General features: G+C 52.5%; 4 protein-coding genes and 1 long non-coding RNA gene across 18 annotated transcripts; 4 read left to right on the forward strand and 1 right to left on the reverse strand.

Annotated features, from left to right (window-relative positions):
• Window positions 1-3,434: 3,434 nt before the first annotated feature.
• Window positions 3,435-3,677, forward strand: SMIM40 (small integral membrane protein 40; the record flags this gene model as incomplete). Its single annotated transcript, XM_081044526.1, has 1 exon — window positions 3,435-3,677. The coding sequence occupies one exon, from the start codon at window positions 3,435-3,437 to the stop codon at window positions 3,675-3,677; it is 243 nt and encodes an 80-aa protein (XP_080900652.1).
• Window positions 3,678-6,413: 2,736 nt separating this feature from the next.
• On the forward strand, window positions 6,414-10,879 carry DAXX (death domain associated protein). Of its 12 annotated transcripts, none has more exons than XM_081041146.1 (8): window positions 6,414-6,514; window positions 7,652-7,907; window positions 8,061-8,892; window positions 9,005-9,219; window positions 9,375-9,576; window positions 9,733-10,207; window positions 10,321-10,540; window positions 10,658-10,879. In XM_081041146.1, the coding sequence occupies exons 2-8, from the start codon at window positions 7,704-7,706 to the stop codon at window positions 10,715-10,717; spliced, it is 2,208 nt and encodes a 735-aa protein (XP_080897272.1). In that variant the 5' UTR covers window positions 6,414-6,514; window positions 7,652-7,703; the 3' UTR covers window positions 10,718-10,879. The 12 variants fall into 12 exon arrangements, with proteins under 12 accessions (XP_080897272.1, XP_080897276.1, XP_080897269.1 ...); XM_081041150.1 differs by having other exon boundaries at window positions 9,375-9,534; XM_081041143.1 differs by having other exon boundaries at window positions 9,420-9,576.
• Window positions 10,880-11,191: 312 nt separating this feature from the next.
• On the forward strand, window positions 11,192-14,839 carry ZBTB22 (zinc finger and BTB domain containing 22). Of its 2 annotated transcripts, none has more exons than XM_081032419.1 (2): window positions 11,192-11,464; window positions 12,260-14,839. In XM_081032419.1, the coding sequence occupies exon 2, from the start codon at window positions 12,326-12,328 to the stop codon at window positions 14,246-14,248; it is 1,923 nt and encodes a 640-aa protein (XP_080888545.1). In that variant the 5' UTR covers window positions 11,192-11,464; window positions 12,260-12,325; the 3' UTR covers window positions 14,249-14,839. The 2 variants fall into 2 exon arrangements, with proteins under 2 accessions (XP_080888545.1, XP_080888544.1); XM_081032418.1 differs by lacking the exon at window positions 11,192-11,464 and adding an exon at window positions 11,515-11,583.
• On the forward strand, window positions 14,516-25,316 carry TAPBP (TAP binding protein). 2 transcript variants are annotated; one of them, XM_081032438.1, is made up of 8 exons: window positions 14,516-15,232; window positions 15,383-15,553; window positions 15,785-16,045; window positions 21,607-22,005; window positions 22,407-22,748; window positions 22,831-22,920; window positions 23,034-23,068; window positions 24,205-25,316. In XM_081032438.1, exons 1-8 carry the CDS (start codon window positions 15,196-15,198, stop codon window positions 24,214-24,216), a joined length of 1,347 nt encoding a protein of 448 aa, XP_080888564.1. In that variant the 5' UTR covers window positions 14,516-15,195; the 3' UTR covers window positions 24,217-25,316. The 2 variants fall into 2 exon arrangements, with proteins under 2 accessions (XP_080888564.1, XP_080888565.1); XM_081032439.1 differs by lacking the exon at window positions 21,607-22,005 and having other exon boundaries at window positions 14,892-15,232.
• Window positions 14,768-16,047, reverse strand: LOC308490362. Its single transcript, XR_013992198.1, has 2 exons — window positions 15,779-16,047; window positions 14,768-15,648 (listed from the first exon to the last, which is right to left on the reverse strand). It is a non-coding gene; the product is annotated as an uncharacterized lncRNA (long non-coding RNA).
• Window positions 25,317-25,633: the final 317 nt, after the last annotated feature.

Raw genomic sequence — 25,633 nt, forward strand, 5'->3', positions numbered from 1 at the left:
GATATTTCATGAAAACGAAAACAAAAAATATACAAAAAATGCTGGAATAGCAATAATTATACCAGACAAAATAGACTTTAAAACAAAGGCTAGAGGCAGCTGGGTGGCTCAGGTGGTTGGAGTGCTGTGCTCCTCACACCGAGGTCACCAGTGCGATTCCCACATGGGCCAGTGAGCTGCCTCTCTACAGCTAAGATTGTGAACAATGGCTCGACCTAGAACTGGGCTGACGTGGGCTGTCATGAGCTGCCATGAGCGGCCAACCAATGGCTGGTGACTGACTGCCTCAGCCAGGTAGAGTGCAATGCTCATAATACCAACAAGGGCCAGGATTCTTCACAACTAGTCAGAACAGCTTGAATCGGAGCTGGGAGGTGGGGGGCATAAGGAAAGGGGAAGGGGAAAAAAAGGCTATAAGAAGAGACAATGAAGGACCCAGTAATCCCACGTCAGGGTATTTATCTGAAGAAATCCAAATGCTACTTCAAGGAAACATGTGCACCCATATATTCATTCAACATTGTTTATAATGGCCACGATGTGGAAGTAGCCTGGCTGTCTTGTCCATAGAAGAACGGAAAAAGAGGAAGTGGTATATATATATATACAACAGAATATTGCTCAGCCAGGGAAGGGCATAGGCTCTTGACATCTGCAGCGACATGGATGGACCTAGAGAGTACTGTGCTGAGTGGAGTGAGTCAGACAGTGGAAGACAGATGCAATGTGATTTCGCTTATATGTGGAATCTACAAAACAAAATAACAACTAGGCTAATCAGGAGGATCATTTCTTAAATTATGTAAATGTGTAATCATATGCTGTACACCTGAAATTAATATAAAATAATATTGAATGTCAAATGTAATTGAAAATTTTAAAAAGGGAAGAAAAGGTGAAGGGGAATAAGAGGTTCAAACTTCCAGGTATAAATAAAACAAGTCATGGGATGTATAAATAAAACAAGTCATGGGATGTACAGCATGGGAAATATAGTCAATAATATTGTGATAGCGTGGTATGGTGTCAGATGGTTGTTGGACTTATCATGGTGACCACTTCTTTAGGTCTATAAATGTTGAATAACTATGGTATACACCTGAAACTAATGTAATATTCAATGCTAGCTATATTTTAATAAAAATCTTTAAAAAATAAGAATTCTGTGAGGAAAGAAGTTTCCTCAATTTTATAAAAAACTGAAAAAAAGATCAGGTGATTTGCCCAAGGTCACGGTCACACAACTGTAAAAGATAAACTGAGGGAGCATTTGAGATCTTACTGCTTGGCACTTGTCCATTTTGGCTCAAGTAAACTCTTATAAAAAATACTTTGAAAAAAGATAAACTGAGGCATACTAAAAACTTTAATTTTGTTTGAGCAAAAATCCATTCAATTAGGGCAACGCCAAGTCAGAAGTGGTTATGAGTGTTCCTCAGACATGACCCAGAGTCAGTGTGGAAGCAGAGAAAGGAAACTGACTGGCTATAGCTTAAAGCCTAGTTGAGACATTTAGACAAAGGCTGTCATGACATTAGAGGGTTAAAGAACAAAAATTCAACCTAGTAAATTTAAAGATCTAATTGACTCTATTCAATGATTCATGAACCAGGGAGCATCCCAGGTAGTAAATAGAAAGATGCTCTCAGGAGCTGGACAAATGTAAGGCTTTTATAGAAAGAAATAGGGGCGGGGAGAATAAGGAAGTTAAAAGAGTGGATTATTTCAAAGTCAACTTCTCTTAGGGCAAAGCAAGGAGTCTCATCAGGCAGATTACCTCACTAGTTTGACTAGGAAATTCCAGACTGATTGGTTTAAAATTCCATTCCTGGGAGAGTCTGAAACAGCAATTAGGTTAGTGTGGGGACAGAGCCCCAGAGAGCAGTTTCCAGGCTCTCGGCCTCACATGGAAAGGTAGTAAATGGCCATCAACTGTGATTGAATGGCCATCAGCTGTAGCTAGTTGGCCGTCAGCTGTAACCAGTGAGCCATTGGCCACTAATATAACTGCCATGGCTTTGCTAGCAGAAAATAGTGGCTAGCAAGAAGATGGTGGCTGGCAAGCGCGGATTGCAGTTAGGACAGCGGATTGCGGATTGTGTGGCTCCTGTTTCCTGTGTCTCCAACCCAGCCGCCAGCGAGAATATAGTGATATGACTCACCCATCTATGGCTCCGTGGGTGTTCCTTTTTGGCCTCACCATGTCCTGTGTTCTTATGTGGGGAGCGGGAGCAGAAACCCTGCATGATACCCTGCATGACAGTTAGCATTATGTCTTGATGGGGATTAGCAAAAATGACTCCATTTTGGGCCAGTTTCTTTTTAATAAGAGCCCCCTCAGTCTAATGGCCTTTTGTTTAATTAATTTAACACAACTAATAAATAATTATTAGTTTGGACCCTGATCTAGGTTTTTTAAGTCATTATGTGAACCCCCCTCTCCTCCGAGGCAGCAGCAAACTATAACATGAGTTGATTCTAAAAGAATTGTGACATCTTTTGTACTGTTTAGGGTAAACAGTCTTCCCAAGTAGACATGGCCTTCCTATTAACCTCAAAATGAAATTTCAGTAAGAGACCCTAAAATCTCCGGATATGAAGCCACTATCACAAACATGGCTTCCTCTGCTGTCCACCCCACCACCACCATGGGACCCCAGATCTCCATAAGGGCTTTGAATTCCCTCACATACCTTCAGGCCAGTGCCTGGGGAACAGGGTCAAGAAAAAGCTTTCACCCTTGCTCTAAGACAATCTCTTGGAGGACATTTCTCCCCAGCAACTCTCAGACCAGGACCTCCCACAGAAAAATCTCACTCTTCATTATTATTGCCCCAACAGTTAAATCTCGATCATAAACCCTTGCCCCACTGACCAATCATGGTGTTTCTCTCTCTCTTTCTCTCTTTTTTTTTTAAATAAACCTCCCCTTCCTTGGGTTCTTGCAGCTGATTGTCCCCCACCAGCCTTGGTTAAGAGAGTCCCGCCCCCACCCCAATTACCCACTGTAAAGCTGCAATGGCCTTTAGATCTTTGACTGACAGCGGCTCCCAGTAGCATACTAGGTCCACTTGTTCATGCTCTATCAGTGGTGGCCCAAGCCCTTGAGCCTTGAGCCTAGAGACCCAGAATGACTTGGGCATCTCCAGCTTCATGTCTGTATGCTGGGCTTTCGATTTCCAAAACAAAATTATAAAGCTGGACAGACTTTAGGAATTATTTTGTCCAGACCATTCACATTGCATTGGATAATTACATGATTGTTCCAAAAGCTCAGAAGCTCTACTCTCCTTTCTCTCTCGGGTGGGGGAATTAGGGTCAAACCAGGCAGGTGAAGGACTTGCCACCACCACGCCCCTTAATCCTGGCATTGCTGAGCAAGGGCTTCCATCCTAGCCTCCCTGATCCAGCCAGCTGTCAGACTGTAGGTTACAATGGCAGAGGAGGAGGGTGACATGGATGAGGAAGATGTGTTCCTGGCTTTTGCCCAGGGTCCTCCTCCTTCCAGGGGTCCCCTACGTCGGGCCTTAGACAAGGCCTTCTTTATCTTCCTGGCCTTCTTTCTGACACTACTGTTGCTGGAGGCTCTTTATAAGTTGCTGTGGCCACTACCATGGGCAAAGCTTGGGGACTGGCTCCTGAGATCACCTCAGAAAGAGGAGGAACTCGAATTGTGACCACCTTTCCTATAAACATCCTCTTACTCTGCCACAGAGGTGAGAGGGGAGGTGGGGGAAATGGGGCTGTTGGGGGCTGTGGAGGGGACACCTAGAGAGGTTAGAGCAGCTGTCTTAAAATTTCTGCACCTATACTCTAGGAAATAATTTTAAACAGGTTTATACTCCTCAGGTTTATATTTCTCAGTAAGCATCTAAAAATTTTCATCATAATTAAAACTCGTTTCAAGGATGTAATTCCTGGCATATTGAAAATATTTACATTTTAAAATAAAACATTTAATCACTCTTTTGAATGTTCAGAAGAACTGAAATATCAGAGTGATTTGATACCTACAACCATCCATTTAAAAATACATAAATAAGCTCTTAACAATTGGGAATCATTCCTTTTCTCTTTTCTCCTTGAACTCCTATTACCATTCCACTTCCCCAGAGACAATTTTATGCTTTTATACTTAAAAGTCTGAGAAGAAAAATATTTTCCTTTCTTGTGATCAAAACTCGTTTCCTCCCCCTTCCTCCACCTCCCCCCCCACTCCGGTTCCAGCCGCTGTTTCTCAGTCTAGGTGTGTAGGACCCAGCTCCCTGGCCCACGCTGGTGTTACGAGCCTTGCGCTCCCCCCACCCTCCCCCCGCTGAAGCAGTCGATCGCCAGTCATGGGTCAGCCGCTCACAGCAGCTCATGGCAGATCTTGCCGGCTGGCTGCCAGCCACTCCTGGCAACACTGCTGGCCAGCTCCTGGCAGCACACGGTAGGTAGCCCATGGCAGCTCATGGCAGCTTACCTCGACCTCTGGCTGCTCACAGCTGCCCAGCTCCAGGGAGAGCCGTTGTTCACAATCTTAGCTGTAGAGGGCGCAGCTCACTGGCCCATGTGGGAATCGAACCCACGACCTGAACTGGTGACCTGGGCATTAGGAGGACCAGCGCTCCAACCACTTGAGCCACTGGGCAGAACCTGCCCAAAACTCTAGTTTTTTAAAAAAAAATTTCTTCAGGGTTATCATTAGAATTATTATGAGAGCAGAACCGATCAAACGGCATGAAGATTGTACACATTTTTGTAATTGTTAAAAAATTTTTAAATGTTTTTACTGAGATAGACAAGGTGGTGTTTATGGTGCCTTAATGAAAGAAGTTGGCTACTTTATTTACCACTAGGTAAGACTGTCTCCAGATTTCATGGTTGAAAACTATACTTCTTCTTCTTTTCTTTTCTTTTTCTTTTCTTTCTTTTTTTTTTTTTAAGAGAAAGTCTACTGTAAAAAGGAAAAGGAAGAAAAAGAACCTCTAGGGCCGGTCTGGTGGGTCAGGCGGTTGGAGCTCCGTGCTCCTAACGCTCAGGCTGCCAGTTCAATTCCCACATGGGCCAGTGTCCTCTCAACCACAAGGTTGCCGGTTCGACTCCCACAAAGGATGGTGGGCTCCGCCCCCTGCAACTAGCAACGGCAACTGGACCTGGAGCTGAGCTGCGCCCTCCACAACTAAGACTGAAAGGACAACAACTTGACTTGGAAGAAGTCCTAGAAGTACACACTGTTCCCTAATAAAGTCCTGTTCCCCTCCCCCAATAAAATCTTGAAAAGAAAGAAAAAGAACCTCTATTGCAGGTATTTATTCAGGACAAATTTTGGGAAAGATGAGGATCTGGAAATTAAATCTCTAACATCTCCCAAGTCCAAGTGCTCTTTGGGGCGTTTTCATTTTCCCCAGTTTGAAGACTGTAGGTTTAGACGACTGGAAAGAACAGATGTGGGATTAACGGAAGGGAGCATTTGAGGTTCTGGGACTCTGAGGCTTGGACCTGTAGGGACCTCTGCGTTCCCGGGAAGTGGTAAGATGCTCACCACCTGTGAAATGCTCAGGGATGCAGAAGTGGGCCACCCAGCGACTGGAACGGTCTTAGCCTCTCCGGTTTCCCCCAGAAGCTCACCTCTGGACCCAGCCTTGCCTCCATGAGTCCCTGCAGCCGCCCTAAAAGTGGGCGAGGTGGGATGCGGTGAGGCGGGCGTCCAAGTCTGTTTCTTCTCCGTTCGTTCTTTCCTCAGCTCTCCCAGAGAAAGAAGAGGAGACGAGACCTGCGGTATTTTCCGAGCCTCATTTCATCTTACAGCCCTTACGGTGGCAATTCGCATAGATTCTTCTTAACTCCCTCCCCCCGCCCCATGTCGCCACTCCGTCGGCCCCGAAGCTGCCGGACAAGGCACGTCTCCTGGGTCACGACTACCTGAGCCTCAGGGAGCCCCTCCGGAAAAGTACGGAGAATCACGTAGGTGCCGCCTGCCTGGTTGGTAGTCTGTGGTGAAGCTTGAAAAGCAAAACAACAATCGCAATAATAACAATAACACACTGTGTAGGGCGTTGTAATTATTTGTGTGCAAGTGTTTTGATTTCACGATTGGGAGACGCCTGGATGTAGAAGTAGCTGCTGGACAGCGGCAAGGGAGTGCGCAGCCCAAAGACGGGAAGGGGCAGGCGCAGTCGATTAAGCCGTGGAAACGGTACCTGGCAGGTAGGAAAGCAGCGCGGGAAGGCTGGTCAATAGCCCATCGAAAGGAAAAGGTTTTATTTCCCTCGTGAGAGGTTTCCGCCCTTTCGTGCACCACTGCGTCGCCTTGGAGGGCCCAATTCCTCAGCGGCCGTTTTCCGTTCCCCCCTTCCCTTCTCGCAAAGGTGGCTCAGTCCTCCCCGCACGCGCCTCGCCAGCGGTTGGGCTGGAGGCAGGAAGTTTCTGATTCGCGGAGTCGCAGAAGCGCTGGGTGGAAAGACGTCCATTGGCAGAGCTCTGGAGTCCCGGCTGAGTCAACGCCGTACGGCAAAATGACGGCCCCCAGGTACTTAGGGAAGCGCCGCGGGGATGAGCTCGCCGCCTACAGGTCGGGCGGAAGGGAGCCGCATACAATGTAGGAAGCGCCAGAAACGTTCGGGGATCGGGCCTATTGTCACTTCCGGCCACAGGGGGAGGTGGGGCGGAGGGCCTGGGTTCCGTACGAGAAGATGGCCGCGCTTAGGTGACTGGAGGCGGAAACTCTGCTGCTTCCGGTCCAGCATAGGGCCTGCGGTGGGAGGGGGAAGGAAGGCGGAGGTAACCATGCGAGCTTCTGATATCTGCGGTGAGAGTCGTTTGGAGAGGCCGTTTGTTTCAGAGGTGGGGCCCGCACTGTGCGGGGGTCGAAGGTGGGGGCGGGGATGTCGAGGGAGAGGTACTGGGGAGTCCCGGGCGCTGAGTCTGAGGGGCAAGCTTTCTTTCCCATCTCTGGAGGGGAGTGGGGCGGCTGGGGCCTGAACTGGGGGAGGGGGACTTGGCGGGAAGCTCATCTGGGGGAAGAGGCCGGACTTAGGGTTGGGATCCGAGAGGAATCGGGCGAGCCCAGTGCGGGGCTCGCGAGCGGTTACAGGTCACCGGGAGTACGAGGAAAATTAGGGTGGGGTGGGAGGGAAGGGGCTGGAGGCGAAATGCGTCCCACCGAACTCCCGGTTGGAGACCCGTCGGCGGGTGGAATGGGAGATACATTACAGGGGTGAGTGTGTGGTTGAGGGGGACCCTTCTTCGCCTCAGAGTCTCCAAGTTGGGGTGAGGGTGTGCGTTTGACGTGTTGGAGAGCCAGTGGCGGTGCTGACGGGCGTAGCACCTGTGCGAGGGGACGTCAGTGAAATCTGGAGTGCAGCGTGGGAGGTGGTGGCCCGGGGGTTGGGAGGAAAAGGCAGTTTGCCAACTAGGGCAAATAGTGGAGAAACGAAACTGAAAGGGGCAGATATCGATATGGGGAGTGGAGCTGGGGTGCGGACTGGAGGTTTCAGGTGGTTTGGGGCCCCAGAAAACATGGCACTCACGGCTGCTGAAGACAGGCAGTGAGGACACTGTTGGGCAGGGCTGGGTGTTACTGAAACCCAAGAAAATTGAAAAATGTGTGAGCTGAAGGGATGGGCTGTGCTGGAGGGGCTCTTTCTAAGGCCCCATCCCCTTCCAGCAGGAAATACGAAATCCCCACCACTTCCTCCCTCCGGGGGATTTGATCCCCCATGGCCACCGCTAACAGCATCATTGTGCTGGATGATGATGACGAAGACGAAGCTGCTCAGCCAGGGCCCTCCCACCCACCCCCCAGTCCGGCCTCACCCCAGGCAGAAGCCCCGGGCTCCTCCCAGCCCCAGGGGGCTGGAGGAAGCAGTAGTTCGGGCGGCAAGAAATGCTACAAGTTGGAGAATGAGAAGCTGTTTGAAGAGGTGAGCTTTAGGGGAGAAGATTCTTGTACCCCAGGGCGGGGGTGGCTCACTGGCTCTCCTGCCCTTTTCCGCCCACTAATTGCACCATGCCTTCTTTCTCTCGACCCCCTCCCTTGTCTCTTTCCCCCTCCCTTCTTCCCCTGTACCCTCCAGTTCCTTGAACTGTGTAAGGCGCAGACGGCGGACCACCCTGACGTGGTCCCATTCCTTTGTAAACGGCAGCAGCGTGCCCACTCTCTGTTTTTGGCCTCAGCGGAGTTTTGCAACATCCTTTCTCGGGTCCTGTCTCGGGCCCAGAGCAGGCCAGCCAAGCTCTATGTCCACATTAATGAGCTCTGCACTGTCCTCAAGGCTCACTCAGCCAAGAAAAAGCTGAACCTGGCCCCTGCTGCCACCACCTCTGGCGAGCCCTCTGGGAGTAACCCTCCCACAGACACCTCCACGGACGCCACAAATGCCGAGACCACTGGCTCTGAGGCCCCAAGGACCCGTGGTTCCCGGCGGCAGATCCAGCGTTTGGAGCAACTGCTAGCACTCTATGTGGCAGAGATTCGGAGGCTGCAGGAAAAAGAGCTGGATCTCAAAGAACTGGATGACCCAGACTCCACATACTTGCAGGAGGCACGGTTGAAACGGAAGCTAATCCGACTCTTCGGGCGGCTGTGTGAACTGAAGGACTGCTCTTCACTGACAGGCCGAGTCATAGAGCAGCGCATTCCCTACCGTGGGACCCGCTACCCGGAGGTTAACAGGCGCATCGAACGGCTCATCAACAAGCCGGGGCCTGATACCTTCCCTGACTATGGAGATGTGTTGCGGGCTGTCGAGAAGGCGGCTGCCCGCCACAGCCTCGGCCTCCCCCGCCAGCAGCTCCAGCTCATGGCTCAGGATGCTTTCCGAGACGTGGGCGTCAGGTTACAGGAGCGACGCCACCTGGATCTCATCTACAACTTTGGCTGTCACCTCACAGATGACTATACACCAGGTAGGGATTAGTGAGATGCCCATCGATAACCCTTGTGTATGTCAGGTGTGTGGCAGAGCGGTATCTCTCTAGTCCCTTCTTCTAGGGTTTGACTTCCGATCTTTCCACATAGGCGTTGACCCCGCACTGTCAGATCCTGCCCTAGCCCGGCGCCTGCGGGAAAACCGGAGCTTAGCCATGAGCCGGCTGGATGAAGTCATCTCCAAATACGCCATGATGCAAGACAAGAGTGAGGAGGGCGAGAGGCAGAAGAGAAGGGCCCGGCTCCCCCAAGCCGCCTCTTCCCGCGCTGCAGACCCCCCCAAAGGCTCCGTGGATTCTGGTGAGGTATGGAAGAGACCTACCCTTCAGAGACGCTTTGTCCTTCCCCTGCCCTGGCCAGCAGGGACTCCACGGTGACCCCTGGGGGAGTGTGCACAAGGGACGCAGAAGCAGACCCTCTGGGGCAAGGGATTCATTAGAGAAAGTCCTTTGTCCCCCAGGGCCCTAGTGGAATGGCATCCCAGGAGTGCCCTACCACCCTCAAGGTTGAGACTGAGGACGAAGATGAGGAAAGTGATGAAGAAGAAGAGGAGGAGGAGGAGGAGGAGGAGGAGGCCACAGATTCTGAAGAGGAGGAGGACTTGGAGCAGATGCAGGAAGGTCAGGGGGATGAAGAGGAGTTGGAGGAAGAGGAGGAAGCAGGTATGACAGGAAAACTCACTGCCAGTTCCGTCCGCTCTGTTGGGAATGGGCCACCTGACTGAGAGCCGTCCCTTCCCGCCCGCGCTCCCAGTGCCTTCTCAGCGTATTCTTTCCTCTAGTTCTTCTGCTACCCTTCCCTCTTTTCTTCTTTTCCAGGCAACGCTGGAGACGAGAGCCCCGTGTCCCCAGCACCGATCTGCACTGAAAAGGCCCTGGAACCTAGCAGAGGGGTCAGCAGGCCTTCAGGGGAGCCGCGAAACGAAGGACTCGGAGTGTCGCCGCCTTCGCCTTCAGAGGAGCCCCCGGCGCCCTGCAGCGTAGATGCTGAAAGCAATGGGGACTACCTCAAGGAGTTGCCCGCGGAGAAGGAGAGCCCCGTGTCTCAGGTCTTTGAGCTGGAGATTGAAGCCTTGACTGTGGATACGCCCCCTTCCCTCGGGGAGGGGGACATTGCGTCCTCCAGGAGGCAAACGGAGGACCCCCTGAGCACCGTCTTGGAGAACGGGGCAGTCGTGGTGACCTCCACTTCCTTCAATGGCGGTGTCTCTCCTCACACCTGGGGAGATGCCAGTCCTCCCTGCAAGAAATCTCGCAAGGAGGGGCACGCAGGAGCAGGGCCGTTAGGAAACAGGTGAGGACCAGGAGGAAGCAGGGGAAGGCGCTGAGGGATTGCAGGGGCTGTGGGAGAGGGGCGGGAGGGCCCCCTCCGGCCTCAGGCTGCCGCATTTGTGCTTCTGTCCCCAGCTACGAAGGGCAAAGGGCCGTCCACGACAAGGCCGGGAAGAGCGTGTGCCCCCTGCCCAGCCCCCCTTCCCCCTTGGCTTCAGTGGCCCCCGTCGCTGATTCCTCCACAAGGGTGGACTCTCCCAGCCACGGCCTGGTGACCAGCTCCCTGTGCGGCCCGTGTCCAGCGCGGCGGTCCCTGATGCCTCAGGGACAACCCGCCCAGCCTGGTACTTACAAGGTAAGGGGACGCCGAGCCGGCGTGGCTCCCTTCCCGTGCACTCTGCCACCTCCCCTCCGCGCCGCCCCCCGCTCCCTGCTCCAGACCCCTCGGACTGACTGTCCCCCTCCCTTGCAGACGAGCGTGGCCACGCAGTGCGACCCGGAGGAGATCATCGTGCTCTCAGACTCGGATTAGCCGCCTGCACAGGGCGCCGCGCTGTCCGGAGGATTGTGGGAAACGGCCGAGGAAGGGGTGGACTGACTTAACCCTCTCTCGGCGCTGTTTCTTTAGGGAAAAAACAAACTTAAGTTTTACACAGAAACGTTAATAAACAATAAAGTTCTTTTCTTATTGTAGCTCTGTCTTCTTTGTCCTTCTGCCCTCACGGATCGGCACCGGCGGCTCTCTGGCTCGGGGTCAGCCCGGCGCGGGGACGGCCTCGAATCTGCCCTGGCCTGCCCTTAGCCGACTCTCGGAGTTTCCTCGCCCTCAGGCTTTCCCCTTGCCCTCCGCCAGGCGCTACCAAAAAGTGCTCCAGCCTCCTGAACGCGCTTTTCGTTCTCCCTCGGAGCGGTAGGAGTAAAAAGGCCAATCGGGGCCGACTCAAGGTTATTCGGCCAATCCAGGCCCAGAGGAAGGGGGCGGGGTGTCGGGGACTGTCAGAAGCTGGGAGACTAGGGCGGTTAGAGCCCACAAACCCGCTGTTGGCCACAGCTCCTAGGCCGAGACCCTTCGCCAGTGGGAAGAGGCAGGCTTACAGAATTAAAGGGGAATGAGTGCTTCGGCCAAACCAAGTCCTGAGTCCTCAGCGGCGGAAGAGACCTGGTACCTTTAACGTGGAACGAGGCGACTGTTCTTTAAAGGAGAAGTGGCCGAGTCGGCAGAGTATTGCCCAGCGGAACGGGCGGGGTGCCCGCCTGTGCCTTTAAAGCCGGAGGGGCGGTAGGCGGAGCGGAGGCGGAGGGTGGAGGGAGTCGGCGCAAGATGGCGGCGGGAGGGGCCCGGGCTGCGGCTCTAGCGGCCGAGTGAGGGGCGGGGGGGGCCCGGGGGCGCGCGGCCCGGTAAGCGGGGACGCGCGGGGTTGGGGGGCACCTTCCGGGTGGGAGAGGAGGTCGAAGTAGCTCTTGGGGCGGAGCAGAGGGGGGCGGGGTCCGGTGTGGGCGGGGGTAGACAAGAGGCGGAGCCGGAGATGCCACAGGGGGCGGGTCTTGAAATGGGGCGGGGCCAAAAGGGGCTGGGGCGGGTCTTGACGGGGACTAGGCTGGAGATAAGCGGGGGGCAAAAGGGGGCCTAGAGAGCCGAGGGGCCTAGCCTAAAGGGATTTGGGGAGAGGGTGGTTTTCCGTACCAGAGCAGACCTGCCCCCTCCCACGAAAAAGGTGCAAAACACCAAAAATGTAAATTTTGGAGAGTCAGGCCCTCAGACAAATGGGAAATTCCCCGGAGAGGCACCCTACTCCCGAAGAACAGCTATTCCTCTAATCTCCAAGGGAAGAGCACTACATTTGGAGTCAGGACACCTGTGTTTGCTGGGGCTGGCGCTTGCTGGCTTCTTGATGATAAATAATCTCAATCTTTCTTAGCCTCAGCTTTCTCATCTGTCAGATGGAGTTCAGAGGAATATGTCCGTCACAGTATTGTGGGGAGTTAGTCAGACAATGGGTGTGAACGTGTTTTTAAACTGTAAAGGGCTGTTTCATTATGAGATGTTATCATTCTTCTCTTTTTTTCTTCCCAGAGACCCCCCCGGCCGCCCTCCTTCCCTTGCTCCTGTGGCTGGGGGGGTACCCCCTCCCTCCACACCATGGAGCCATCTCCTCTGTCTCCAAGTGGGGCAGCTGTCCCCCTGCCTCTGACGCTGGCCCCGCCCCCACTACCCCTGCCTGCAGCTGCAGTGGTACATGTGTCTTTCCCGGAGGTAACCAGTGCCCTCCTGGAATCCCTCAATCAGCAGCGGCTACAGGGCCAGCTCTGCGACGTGTCCATCCGAGTGCAGGGCCGGGAGTTCAGGGCTCATCGTGCTGTCCTGGCTGCCTCCTCCCCTTACTTCCACGACCAGGTTCTGCTCAAGGGCATGACCTCCATCTCGCTGCCCAGTGTCATGGACCCAGGCGCCTTCGAGACTGTCTTGGCTTCAGCTTATACTGGCCGCCTCAGCATGGCTGCTGCTGACATTGTCAACTTCCTCACAGTGGGTTCTGTGCTCCAGATGTGGCACATTGTGGATAAATGCACTGAACTCCTTCGTGAAGGCCGGGCCTCGGCCACCAGTGCCACCATCACCACTGCTGCAGCCACCTCAGTCACTGTCCCTGGTGCTGGCGTCCCATCAGGGAGTGGGGGCACCGTGGCCCCCGCCACCATGGGCTCTGTGCGTTCTCATGCCTCCAGTAGGGCCAGTGAGAATCAGTCCCCCAGCAGCAGCAACTACTTCAGCCCCCGAGAGTCCACTGACTTGTCCTCTTCCTCCCAAGAGGCTTTTGCAGCTTCTGCAGTGGGCAGTGGGGAACGTCGAGGAGGTGGCCCTGTATTCCCAGCCCCTGTGGTTGGAAGTGGGGGCGCTACCTCTGGGAAGCTGCTGCTGGAGGCAGATGAACTGTGTGATGACGGTGGGGACGGGAGGGGTGCAGTGGTCCCTGGGTCTGGGCTCCGGCGGCCCACCTACGCACCCCCCAGCATCATGCCACAGAAACACTGGGTATATGTGAAGCAGGGTAGAAACTGCCCAGCACCAGTGTCCCTGGTTCCCCAAGACCAAGATCTGGAAGAGGACGAGGAGGAGGAAGACCTGGTGTTGACCTGTGAGGATGATGAAGATGAAGAGCTAGGGGGTGGCTCTGGGGTTCCAGCCGGAGGAGGACCTGCGTCTACCCTTAGCATAAGCGATGTCCGGACCCTGAGTGAGCCTCCAGACAAGGGAGAGGAGCAGGTCAATTTCTGTGAGTCCTCCAATGACTTTGGCCCATATGAGGGTGGGGGTCCTGGGGCAGGGCTTGATGAGTCAGGGGGGCCAACCCCTTCCTCCTATGCCCCTTCCCACCCACCCCGGCCCCTGCTTCCTGTGGACATGCAGGGCAACCAGATCCTAGTCTTCCCTTCGTCTTCATCCTCCTCCTCTTCACAGGCTCCAGGCCAGCCACCAGGGAACCAAGCTGAACACGGGGCAGTGGCCCTGGGGGGCACATCTGCAGGGGGCCTGGGCATGCAGGGTGGCTCTGTGGGGACCCCTGGAGGAACAGGCAGCGGGGATGGGAATAAGATCTTTCTGTGCCACTGCGGGAAGGCCTTCTCCCACAAGAGCATGCGAGATCGTCATGTGAACATGCACCTCAACCTGCGGCCCTTTGACTGCCCCGTGTGCAACAAAAAGTTCAAGATGAAGCACCACCTGACCGAGCACATGAAGACGCACACAGGCCTCAAACCCTACGAGTGTGGCATCTGCGCTAAGAAGTTCATGTGGCGAGACAGCTTCATGCGCCACCGAGGACACTGTGAGCGCAGGCACCGCCTGGGCGGGGGCGGACCCGGACCCGGACCCGGACCCGGGGGTCCCACCGGAACATTCGTGCCAATCAAGAGAGAGTCCCCCGGGGTGGGCGGGGTGGGCGGGGGCAACGGCGACAAGGCGAGTGGGGCCGTGCCTCCCTCCAGCCGTCCGGGCTGGTCCCCACCCAGCGCCCACAAAGCGGAGATGGGCTTCAGTGGCGGCGGAGGAGCAACCTGAAGGGGTTGCTGAGGTGGCTTTCAGGGAAGAGGACATAGGGAGCACGAGTCAGGGCGCTGTGGCCCCTAGGTCATCTCCCACCACAGCTACCGTCTTCCTTGTATCTATGGACTTGTATATATTCTGGAAGGCGAAACACATTGCGCCGTCGACCACCCCTTTCTACGCCTCAGTCCCTCCCCCTTAAAGTGTCCCCGGAACTAAACCCTTCCTTTCCCTCAGATGGGTCCACGGAAGCCCCAGCTCCAGAGGAGGGCGCATGTGGTGGGGGGAGGGAGAGGGAGCCTGTGGAGCATTCTGGAGTCACAGGGTCAAGGGTCAGGTGATGTAGTCTGTACCTGAAGTCTGTGTTTGTGTCGTTGTGGGGACCAGGCCTTTGAGCCCCGTCCTAGTCCTAGAACCCCCTTCGCTCCTCCCCCGGGATGTGCCCCTTCTTTCTACCCTGAAACCTCTCCCCCGTTCTTGGGGCCCTCAACTCTATTCTCTTGGGGGAGGGAGCGGAGACGGGGAGGCAGTAAGTCGTAGGAGTACAAGGTTTTTATTTTAAATCTTATTTTTTTTAAATGGTGATTAAAATATTTATTGGTCATTTCACTTGGCTTCACGACAACCCCTATGTGTTTGCTGGGGACCCGGCACAGGTGGGGGAAGGCGGAGTAATGGTTCTCGAATGAGCGGATTCCAGCGGGAGGAGACGGGCGGGGGAGCCTGGCGAGCGCTCTGGGACTCGGCGGTGCTGGGTGGTCCCGGCCGACTGAGTCCGCAGACCAGAACTGCAGTGGGTGTTCCGGGATCCCTTCCCCACCCGTGGGGGAAGCACCTGCCTCCTGCGCGCCCTCACCTAACCAGAGCGGGGATTTCCTCGGCCCCTCCTGCTGGCCTCGTTTCGAGCAAGTAAAAGTGAAAGCAGGAAGAGGAGGCTTCGGGGCTGAGGAGATCGCGGCGCCATGAAGGCCCTGTTCCTACTCCTCGCCCTGGCTTTGGGTGAGCGAACCCCGCGACTCCATGCCCGGGCACAGAACGGGGGAAGCGCGGGGAGGGGACCGGGTCCGCGCCCACTGCCGGCGCGCATGGGGAGAGGATCGGGTCACCTGACTTCCAAGCCGCCTCCTCACTCGCGCCCCTCTCCCCCAGGCCTGGGGACCACCGTCTCGGCGGGACCCGCGGTGATAGAGTGCTGGCTCGTGGAGGACGCAGGCGGGGGCCGCCTGTCCAAGAGACCCGCTGCACTGCTGCTGCGTCAGGGCCCAGGGAGACTACCTCCCCGGCCGGACCTCGACCCCGAGCTCTACCTCAAAGTGCATGGTGAGTCTTCCCGGACTCACCCCCAAGTCAGTCGCCTCCACCGAAACGTTCTCCTCGTTAGGTCGCGCAGGGACCTCGGGCCTCGGTTTCCTCCTCTGTAAAAGGAGTCTGGATTACCTCCAAATTTCTCCCTACTGGTAGCCTGTGCATTTGAAATTCCCTGGACGCTGCCCTTCCCACCCCTCTGTCGGCAGTGACTCTACAGCTGCAACCCCTTCTCCGTACTTGCAGACCCCGCGGGCGCCCTCCAGGCTGCCTTCCGGCGGTATCCCCGGAGCGCCCCCGCACCACACTGCGAGATGAGCCGCTACGTCCCGCTCCCCGCGTCGGCGAATTGGGCCAAGGGCCTGTCCCCAGAGCAGAATTGCCCGCGTTCCCTGGACGGGACTTGGCTTATGGTCAGCATGTCCAGCCCGGTCCTCGGCGTTTCCAGCCTCCTGCGACCGCAGTCCGAGCCTCAGCCGGAAACTGCACCCATCACCATGGCAACAGGTAGCTGGGGAGGAGGAGTGGAAACGAATGGGAGGATTCTAAGAGTCACGATCAACCGGCGACTGCTCTGTGGACTTGAGCGAGTCTTTTCCCCAATCGGAGTTCAGTTTCCTTATTTGTAAAGCGAGTGGACTTGACTAAAAGGAAACAAGCCACTTCTACCGCTTCTTCTGGCCCTTGACCAGTTTTAAAAAACCACCGGGAGGTTTAAGGGTGGGGCTTCGTGGTGTTTCTAAAGGCGGAGCTTTGGAGAGAGGCGGGGTTTCCAGACACCAGACCTTGAGAAAGTTGTGAGGCAGCGCTGTTGGGAGGGGCTCAGAAGCAGGAACTTTGTTCTTCTCTCCTCCCAGATCTGTGTCTTACTAGGCACCTCTTCCTTTGCGGTTCACCCTGTGTCAAAACCAGACCGAGCCACACCTGCCCCATGTCCAGGGCTGCGGCCGCCAGCAAAGCAAAGCCCTTGTGCTCTAGTGCGTTGACCTTCCTGACAGCCCGTGCCCTATGGCGCGTGGGGATCCGCTGACTCTGTGGTCACCAAATGGTGCCCTCGAGTGGGCGAAAGGGATACAGCGGGAGACCAGATGGCCCCCTTTTCAAGGACCCCTTATTGCATCAGGCAACACGGTTTGAGACCCAGGGGTCCGGCAATTGGCTGGGCTGGGTCTCCGGGAGGGAGGGGGCGGACAAACCAAGAATGAGGAAGATCTGATAGGTATATCTGGGAGCTCACCCTGCTCGCAGAGGAGGGTGGGAGGATATGAGTGGAGTACTCAGCTTCCCTCAGTTTTGTGAGATTTTTATGTAAACAACACAGCCTGACCATTAAGTAAACCCGTCTAACCATGCACCCTCCCCTCCCCAGTACCTCCTCCGTGACACCCTGCTCACTGAGCGAGAATCACCCGCGAGACCAGGGAAACGGACTCAGTACCCATCCCGCAATACTAACCTCTGCCTACACCTTCGTTCTTACTCCCCACACCCCACCCTGGGCAGGGTCAGAAGCAAACTGCCTTTCGGTACAGTAGCTCTCTCTGGAGGCTACTGGCTTCACCGAGGTGGGGGTAAGAATGTCCTTTTCTCTCTGAGTCTGTTTTTTCAACTGTAAAATGTAGATGATATTCCCCATCTGCCTTTCCGTTGTCGTGACTATCAAGGGAGATAGGTTGTTAATTTATTCACTGAATCAATAAATATTTATTAGCATCAAGAACAAATAGGGCTCAGTAGTTCTCAGTCCAGGCTGCAAATAAGAATCCTCTTGGAAGTTTCTAAAATATACTGAAACCTGGGTCCCACTTCGGGCAAGTTAAACCAGAATCTCTGGGATGGCCCTTGGGCCCCTTAAGGATCACAAAAGTGATCAGATGTAGATCCTGCTCTCAAGAAGGTTCTTGGCCTATTTGTCATGGATAATTGTAGAGTAGAAAGACACTTGGGCCCTGAAAAAAGTTGCAGTCTGGGGTGTGCCCAGGACTTTGCATGTCATAGACCACTGGGTATTAAAAACTAGCTGCGATGCTCAATGTTCCTTTTCAAGCATTTCTGCGTAATGCTTCAAGCATTTCTAACGTAAAATTAAAAATAGAATCTTTGCAGGGTCACAGATCATTGATAATTTTGTTAATATACATTTATACATTATTTATCAAATACTCGAAAATGTTAACAAATATACCTTATTAACATACTTTATGTGTATGATATTTAATTCTTATCATTCTTGTAAAACACTTATGGAAAGTTTCAAAGATACACTGAAGGAGAGAGAATAATGTAATGGACCCCCATTTACCTATCACCCACTTGTATAGTTATTGCATTTTACAAAATTGTTTCACCTCCCCACAACCTTCTTTCCTTTTTTTTTTTGAAGTGTTTTAAAGAAGATCCCAGGCATCATATTATTTTACTAAGTAATTCAGAAAGTATCTTAATTAAATAAGGACTTAAAAAAAACCCAATACCATTATCATACCTAACAAAACAAACAATAATTCTTTAATATTAATTTGCAACCCTTATTAAAAATTTTCCAGTTGTCTCAATGATGTTATTTTACAGTTTATTTGCAGTTTATTTGATTCAAATCAGAATCAAAACCAGGTCCATATATTATATTTGGTTGTTGTATTTGCTTGCACTGCCATAACAAAATATCATAGACTGGGTCGCTTAAACAACAGACATTTATTTTCTCATAGTTCTGGAGACTAGAGGTCCAAGATCATATCCCAGATCAAGGTGCTGGCAGGTTTGGTGTCCAATGAGAGCTCTCCCCTTATGTTTGTGTCCTCACAGGAGGAAAGACAGACAGCTCTAGTGTTTCTTTTCTTATAAGGGCACCAGCTCTATCAGATTAGGACCCTGCCTTTATGGCTTCATTTAACCTTTCTTACCTCCTCACAGCCCGTCTCCAAATATAGTCACATTGTGGATTAAGGCGTCAATATGTGAATTTGGGAAATGGGGAGATCACAGACCATGAAAGTTTTGTCTCTTAAATCTCTTTTATTATATAATTGCCCTCCCCAATGCTATTGATTTGTTATTTGTTCTATAGAATTTCCCATGTTCTATATTTGTCCAGTTGTTTCCTCACTGAGTCATTTCCCTTGTTCTTTTTCCTCTGTATTTCTTATAAATTTGTAGCGGCTTGACTAGATTTGAGTTTAAATATTTTTCAGTAATACTTTATAATAGTTGCTATCATTCACTTTTTTTTTTTAACAGAGAAGCAAAAACCTATATAATACAAGCTGCAAAAATGGATAGAAATTTCCTTACTATTCTGGCCCTGCTGTATTTACACTTGTATTTTTATGGTGTCCAGTTTGTGGGCTTCAGGTCTAAAGTTGCTTCAATAACCCATACTAAAAGAGCACTGTTAACTTAAGGGGTAAACTAAAACCTCTAGGTTTTGCTTATTGTGATAAACTAAGTGACATTGCCTATTTTTTTTACTCTAATGAACAAAAACAATCCATGGTGTTGAAAAAAGTTTAACTTTGTACGCCTCAGAAACTAGGATTAAAAATCAATACACGTGATCACAAGAGAAAAAAAATATTGCTTCCACCTGGAGGACCCAGATATTTTGGGAAGGCAGTAACAGTGGAGCTGACCTTGAAGGACATGGAGTATTTAGATGTTTGGGAGGAAATGGGGAGGGACATTGAAACTGGAGGAACCTTATAACCAAAGCAAAGAAATGCCCATTGATTAGTTTCTGCCAGGAAAGGAATTCTATGTAGCTTGTTCTTAGGGTGCAAGAGAAGTCTGGAAAGGTGGGTTGGGAGTTAAGTTATCAATTACCCTGAAAGCTGGCCTTCATTCATGAACCATCAGAAGTTATTTTTGTGTGTGTGTAAGCACACATTTTTCCAAAGAGCCTGTTATTTTACTTGATTCTTACCCCCCACCCCGTTTTCCACCTCCCCCATTTTTTTATTCCAGTTCAAGCCGTTGTTTCTCAGTCTAGTTGTGTAGGACACAGCTCCCCGCGCCCATGCTGGTGTTATGAGCCTTGCGCTCCTTCCGGTTGATGCAGTCGGTCACCGGCTGTTCACGGCAGCCCACGGCAGCCCACGGCAGCCCACGGCAGCCCACGGCAGCCCACGGCAGCCCACGGCAGCCCACGGCAGCCCACGGCAGCCCACGGCAGCCCACGGCAGCCCACGGCAGCCCACGGCAGCCCACGGCAGCCCAGCTCCAGGGGGAGCTGTTGTTCACAATCTTAGCTGTAGAGGGCGCAGCTCACTGGCCCATGTGGGAATGGAACCTGCGACCTTCCGGTTAGGAGCACAGCGCTCCAACCGCCTGAGCCACTGGGCCGGCCCGTTACTTATCCTTACAAAAGGTAGGCAAGGACCAGATCATTGGACTAATGAGGAAAATATAGATTCAACGATTTTCCCAAGATATCCAGTCGATGATGATGATGATGATGATAGTAATGAAAATAGTAACAGCTAACATTTATCAAGCATTTTCTATATGCCAGGTCCTGTTCTAAGCACTTTATAGGCATAATCTCACTTATTCTTCTCAGCAACCATAGGAATTACATACTGATATTATCCCCATGTTACACATGAAAAAGTCTGAGACGCAGAGCAGTTAGGTAACTTGCCCAAGGACAGACATCTAGCTCCTTGAACTGCTGGTTTCCAAGGTAGCTGGGATTTTTAAATAGGCAAGTGACTGGATCAGACTTGTAGCCATACTGGCTACAGTGTGAGGGATGAATTGAAGGAGAAAGAGACTGAGGATGGGGAGACCAGAGAGGGGGCCGTTGTAATTGTCCAAATGTACATTGATGAGAACTTGAGTTGGAAACATGTGAGATCTATCAGGACCTGGTGGGGCTAGCACATAGCATGTTATAGTCGACAATTTACTCATCTGTCTCCCATATTAACCTGTAAGCAATCTGAGGGCAGGCACTGCCCATCTTGTTCACTAGTCTGTCCTCTACTTTAAACATCCTAAGTGTTCAATAAATATTAGCTGAATGAATGAATTAGAGGAAGGAGTCTTGGGACTCCAAGTGTTCGCCTTTAGTGTCTGGGGGACGGGTGGTGTTCATTCACCAAGGCAGGAAGGATGGGCTTTGGAACAGGTGGGGGGTATTGTAGAGATGCTATCGAGTTGGGCAGGCACTTAGGTGTAATCATAGCAAAAGCTTTTGTAGACTTACTGTGTTTCAGGTACTGTTCTAAGTGCCTTTCATATGTAGGTGTCTTTGTTATCTAGAACCAGGAACTGAATAAATCTGGGTAGCAAAAGGGATTAAATAATTTAACTCTCACTACAACCCCATGAAATAGATACTATCACTGTGTTTACTAGAATATAAGACCCAGTCTTATATCAATTTTTGCTCCAGAAGATGCATTAGAGCTGATTGTCTGGCTAGGTCTTATTTTTGGGGAAACAGGGCATCATCATTGTTATCTTTAGGAGATTAGGAAGTGGAACCATGGAAAAGTGAAGCAACTGGCCCAGGGCCACATAAATAGCTTCAGAGCTGGGATTACCCCGGGCAGCCAGGCTCCAGGCGACGTTGCCTCATTACAGCATAGAGGTCTGTGTTCAGGTCTAGGCCAGAGCCAGAACCGTTCAGGGTCAGGAAATACCCTGCATGGCATCGTAGGACCAACAATCAGAGTCTTCGTCCTCACCAACAAACCAAGAAAGCCTAGCTCCTGTAAGGCTGGTGCATGGAGACCAGACTGGTTTGGGCTGTGGCAGAAGTGCACTCACATCTCGCTGTCCCCAGAGCTCAAGCGGGCTGTGTTCAGAGCAGTCTGCAAGGGCTTTACCTGCAAGGGCTCCATGACCTCTAGACCTTTCTGCTCAGCCTCAGTTACACTGGCCCCACCCAGTCCTAGAACAGGCAGTTTGCAGGGAGGGCTGAGAGATGGTGAGTCTCAGAAAGGAGGTGTCCTCTGAGGGGTGGGTACATTGGACTTGAGTCCTCCCTGTAACTCCATTTCTGTTTTTTTCTCCTTTCTTTCCTTCATACCCCTCCCACCCCCTGCTCTCCCTATTTTCCCCAGTTGTGCTGACTGTCCTCACCCACACCCCCACCACTCGAGTCCAACTGGGAAAAGACGCTCTGCTGGATTTGAGCTTTGCCTACATGCCCCCCACTCCAGAGGCCACTATGTCTCTGGTCCCCGGTCCCCCTCCCTTTGGGCTGGAGTGGCGACACCAGCACCAGGGTAAGGGGCACCTGCTCTTGGCTGCAACTCCTGGGCTGGATGGGCAAATGCCAACTGCCCGAGATGGGGCAGTGGCATTTGCTGCTTGGGATGATAATGAGCCATGGGGTCCATGGACTGGAAATGGGACCCTCTGGCTGCCTGCAGTGAGGCCCTTCCAGGAGGGCGCCTATCTGGCCACCATACACCTGCCATACCTGCAAGGGCAGGTCACCCTGGAGCTTGCTGTGCAGAGTGAGTTGGGGGACACGGGTCCCCACGGGTAGAGGGTGGGCACTGCCATTATAGAGACACCGTGACAGGGGAGGGATGGTGGAGAAGAGGATGTTGGGTGAGTGGGGGGAGATAGGTTTGGGTGTCTGGGAGTCAGAAGGACAATGGATGGAGGATCCCTGGGAATCTGAGGGGTTTTGGGACGGAGGTTCTCAAATCTGAGGGAATAGGGATCCCTGAGAACTGAGGCTCTGGCATGAAGATTCCTGTGATACACCAGTGGGGAGATAGTGGGTTCCCCCTCCTGAGAGAAGAAACCCAGACCCTCTTCAGTTTTGGAGAAGCTAAAGGACAAACAGAGTCTCTGAGGGAGGACAATGTGGATTGATTCACCCCATGCTCTTTTCCTACTCTCTTCCCAGAGCCCCCCAAAGTATCCCTGATGCCAACACCTCTTGTATGGGCTGTCCCCGGGGAAGCACCCCCAGAGTTGCTCTGCCTCGTGTCCCATTTCTACCCCTCCGAGGGCCTGGAAGTGGAGTGGGAGCTCCGAGGTAGCCCAGAGGGCAGCTTTCAGAAGGCGCAGGGGAAGAGTTGGCTCTCAGCCTTGCGCCAACACTCCGATGGCTCTGTCAGTCTCTTCGGGCACCTGCAGCTGCCCCCGGTCACCTCTGCACAGCATGGGGCACGCTATGCCTGTCGTGTCCACCACCCCAGCCTGCCTGCCTTGGGGCGCAGTGCTGAAATCACCCTGGAAGTGGCAGGTAAGAGCCAGGATTGAGAAGGGGGGTGGAGGGTACCTGAGAAGATACTCCAGAACTCACTCTTGCCCCTCCTACCCTCCAGGTCTCTCTGGACCCTCCCTGGAGGATGGTGTAGGCCTCTTCCTGTCTGCTTTTCTGCTCCTGGGGCTCCTCAAGGCACTGGGCTGGGCAGGTGAGTGAGCCCCGCCCCCTCCACCTACAGACACTCCCTGCCTACTCCCAGAAGCCCGACACCCATCCTGCCCTACCGCTCCCCATCTCATCTCTTTCCATCTCTCTCCACAGCTGCCTACCTGTCTGCTTCCAAGGAGTCAAAGAAGGTAACAGCGCTTCACCTTAGCCTTATCTTTCCCTTCTCATTTCATGCCCTTCCCCCAACTCCTCACCCATGAAGGGAGGCTGGTGGCATGGTGGGCAGAACCTAGACTTGGAATTCACACAGACCTGGGTTAAACCCTGCTGCCTTGAATATGCTACTTAACCAATGCCTCAGATTCCTTGGGTATAGGGATAACAGCACTGTCCAATAGAAATGTAATGCAACCACATCTGTAAATTTAAATAATCTAGTAGTCACATTCAAAAGGTGTTGACGAAAGAAACGTCCAAACCTGTAGAGAATTTTTATGTTTATTTGAACCCAAACTGACAACAGTTACAGGGAAGCAAGATCTCAAATGCTCCACAGAATGAGTTTGCAGCTTCTTTTATGTACCTTAGGGAACTTAAGGAAGGTTACAAGAAGGTGGGAGAAAGCAAGGTGGGAATTGGATTACAGGACAGTAAAAATTATTTGCTCTCTTAAGGGTGGTTACAGCTTATTTCAAAGGTGTGTTAACCTAGATGTGCGCCTTGCAGTGCGCCTATCGCCCACTGGAGGGCAAAGATAAATCTTTTACTAAAGAAGTTATGAACCTGGGCCGTGACTACCCACTACCTGCCCAGTTAGGAGCTTATTATGATCAGATCACCCTGGGAGGTTACTTTCCGTAGAACCTCTTTTTCGTCCTGAAAGGTAAAAAAGAAACAAGTAAATTTAATATACTTTATTTCATCTAATATACCCAAAATACCATTTCAGCATGTAATCAATATAAGAAGTTCTATTGTTTTTTCCTAAGTCTTCAAAAACAGGTGTTTATTTTACATTGTCAGCACTTCTGACTGGCCACATTTCAAATACTCAATAGACACATGAGGGTGGTAGCTGCAGCACTGGACAGTGGAGCCCTAAGAGGGCTGTTGGGAGGATGAAAGGAAATAGTGTATCTCCTTTGGAAGATGCAGGAGCAAAAAACCTCACCAGTCTGCCAGGCAGATAACACAGAAAATGTTAGCCCCATTCTTCTCCCACCCTCTGTACCTATGATGGTTCCTTTATTTCGGATTAACCATGAGCACTTCACCAAGCTTTCTAAAACCTCAAATTCCTCACCTATTTTTACTTATTTTCCAGAAAGTACAGTGAGGGTACTCGACACCACGTTGGGGAGCCACCATCATCTCTGGCCTGAGCTACTGTAGTAGCCCCCCTCCCCCCCAGTATGCCATCACCTGCTTCTGCTCCTTCCCATCTCTCTCCACTGAACAGCTGGAATGCTTTTTTCCCCCCAAGACCCAAATCTATAGCATTCACGTTCTTAAGAGTTCTAGGGCAGTGGTTCTCAAAATTTTTGATCTCAGGACATCTTAAAAATCAAGGACTCTAAAGAGATTTTGCTTATGTGGGTTATAAACTATCATACTAGAACTTAAAACTAAGAAACGTTTAAAGCAGAATACACACGCACACCTTCCACTAGCTGTGAGGGTGATGTCAATACACATGTACCTTCTGGAAAACTTCACTGTACGCTTTTAAGAGAATGGGCGTGAAAAAGGCAAATAACATCTTAGCAGTGTTACGAAAAGACTTAACTTTGTATTCCTAGTGAAATAGTCTCAGGGACCTCTGGGCCAGGGCCCACACTGGAAGAACCGGTGCTCTACAGGCCAAATCCATTCTTGCTCTTGGAATATGCATTTCCGACGACGGAGCCACTGCTTTACCTCTTCAACCCCTCTCAATGCTCATCACGCGGACCGCTATTCCTCTCCTCCAGTGGCCTCCCTCCCTCCCTCCCTTTGGGTCCCAGAACTCTGCTCCTTCTGCCGGGTTCGCCCTCGCTCTGCCTGGGCTCCAAACCAGGCCAGCCTCGTCATTCCCCTCAGACCCCCGCGTGTCCCTCTTGTGCGGTTACCACGGTTGTATTTAAGTGATCGCGCGAGTCGTTGTTAAAGCCCGTCTCCCCTCGTGGACTCGCAGCTCCTCGAAGGCAAGAACCTGTCTGTCCCCTGCTGCCCCCCGCGCCCGCAGTGCGCCTAGCGCCCACTGGAGGGCGCTCAGTGTAAGAAATTACAGAATTTTTTTGGTCCTCAAAATTCAAAAACAGACGTAGGGTCAAATAAGTGCAGGACGAAGGAAGCGGCGGCTCGACGGAGGGGCCTTCGAGGGGCAGGACCGTGGGCCAGACCGACAGGGGGAGCGGGCTTAATCCGATGGGAATAAAGTTGTGTTCCAGTGCTTCCAACGGTGTCTCATTTCTACCCCAGGCTCCCCTTTCCAAGCACAATGACTCCACCAATCACCTCTGGTCCCTTCCAATTTCCCCGACCTCCCGGCGAAACCCAATCCCCCTGCGAAACAGTTTGGGGTCGGACGCCCGCTAGCACTAAGCTTTCCCGGGCGACCCAGGGAGCGGAGATCGCAGCCTCCAGCGCCGGAAGCCGCCGCGCGCCCACTCTGGAACCGGATGTAGCGGCTTCCTGCTCCGCCCCCTCTCCTAGCGGGAGGGCGGGTCCCGACGGCTCTCCGCAAAACCCGGAGTGGATTTCGGGCCGATACG

This window comes from Rhinolophus hipposideros (assembly GCF_964194185.1).
Source record: "Rhinolophus hipposideros genome assembly, chromosome: 3".
Taxonomy (NCBI): Eukaryota; Metazoa; Chordata; class Mammalia; order Chiroptera; family Rhinolophidae; genus Rhinolophus; species Rhinolophus hipposideros.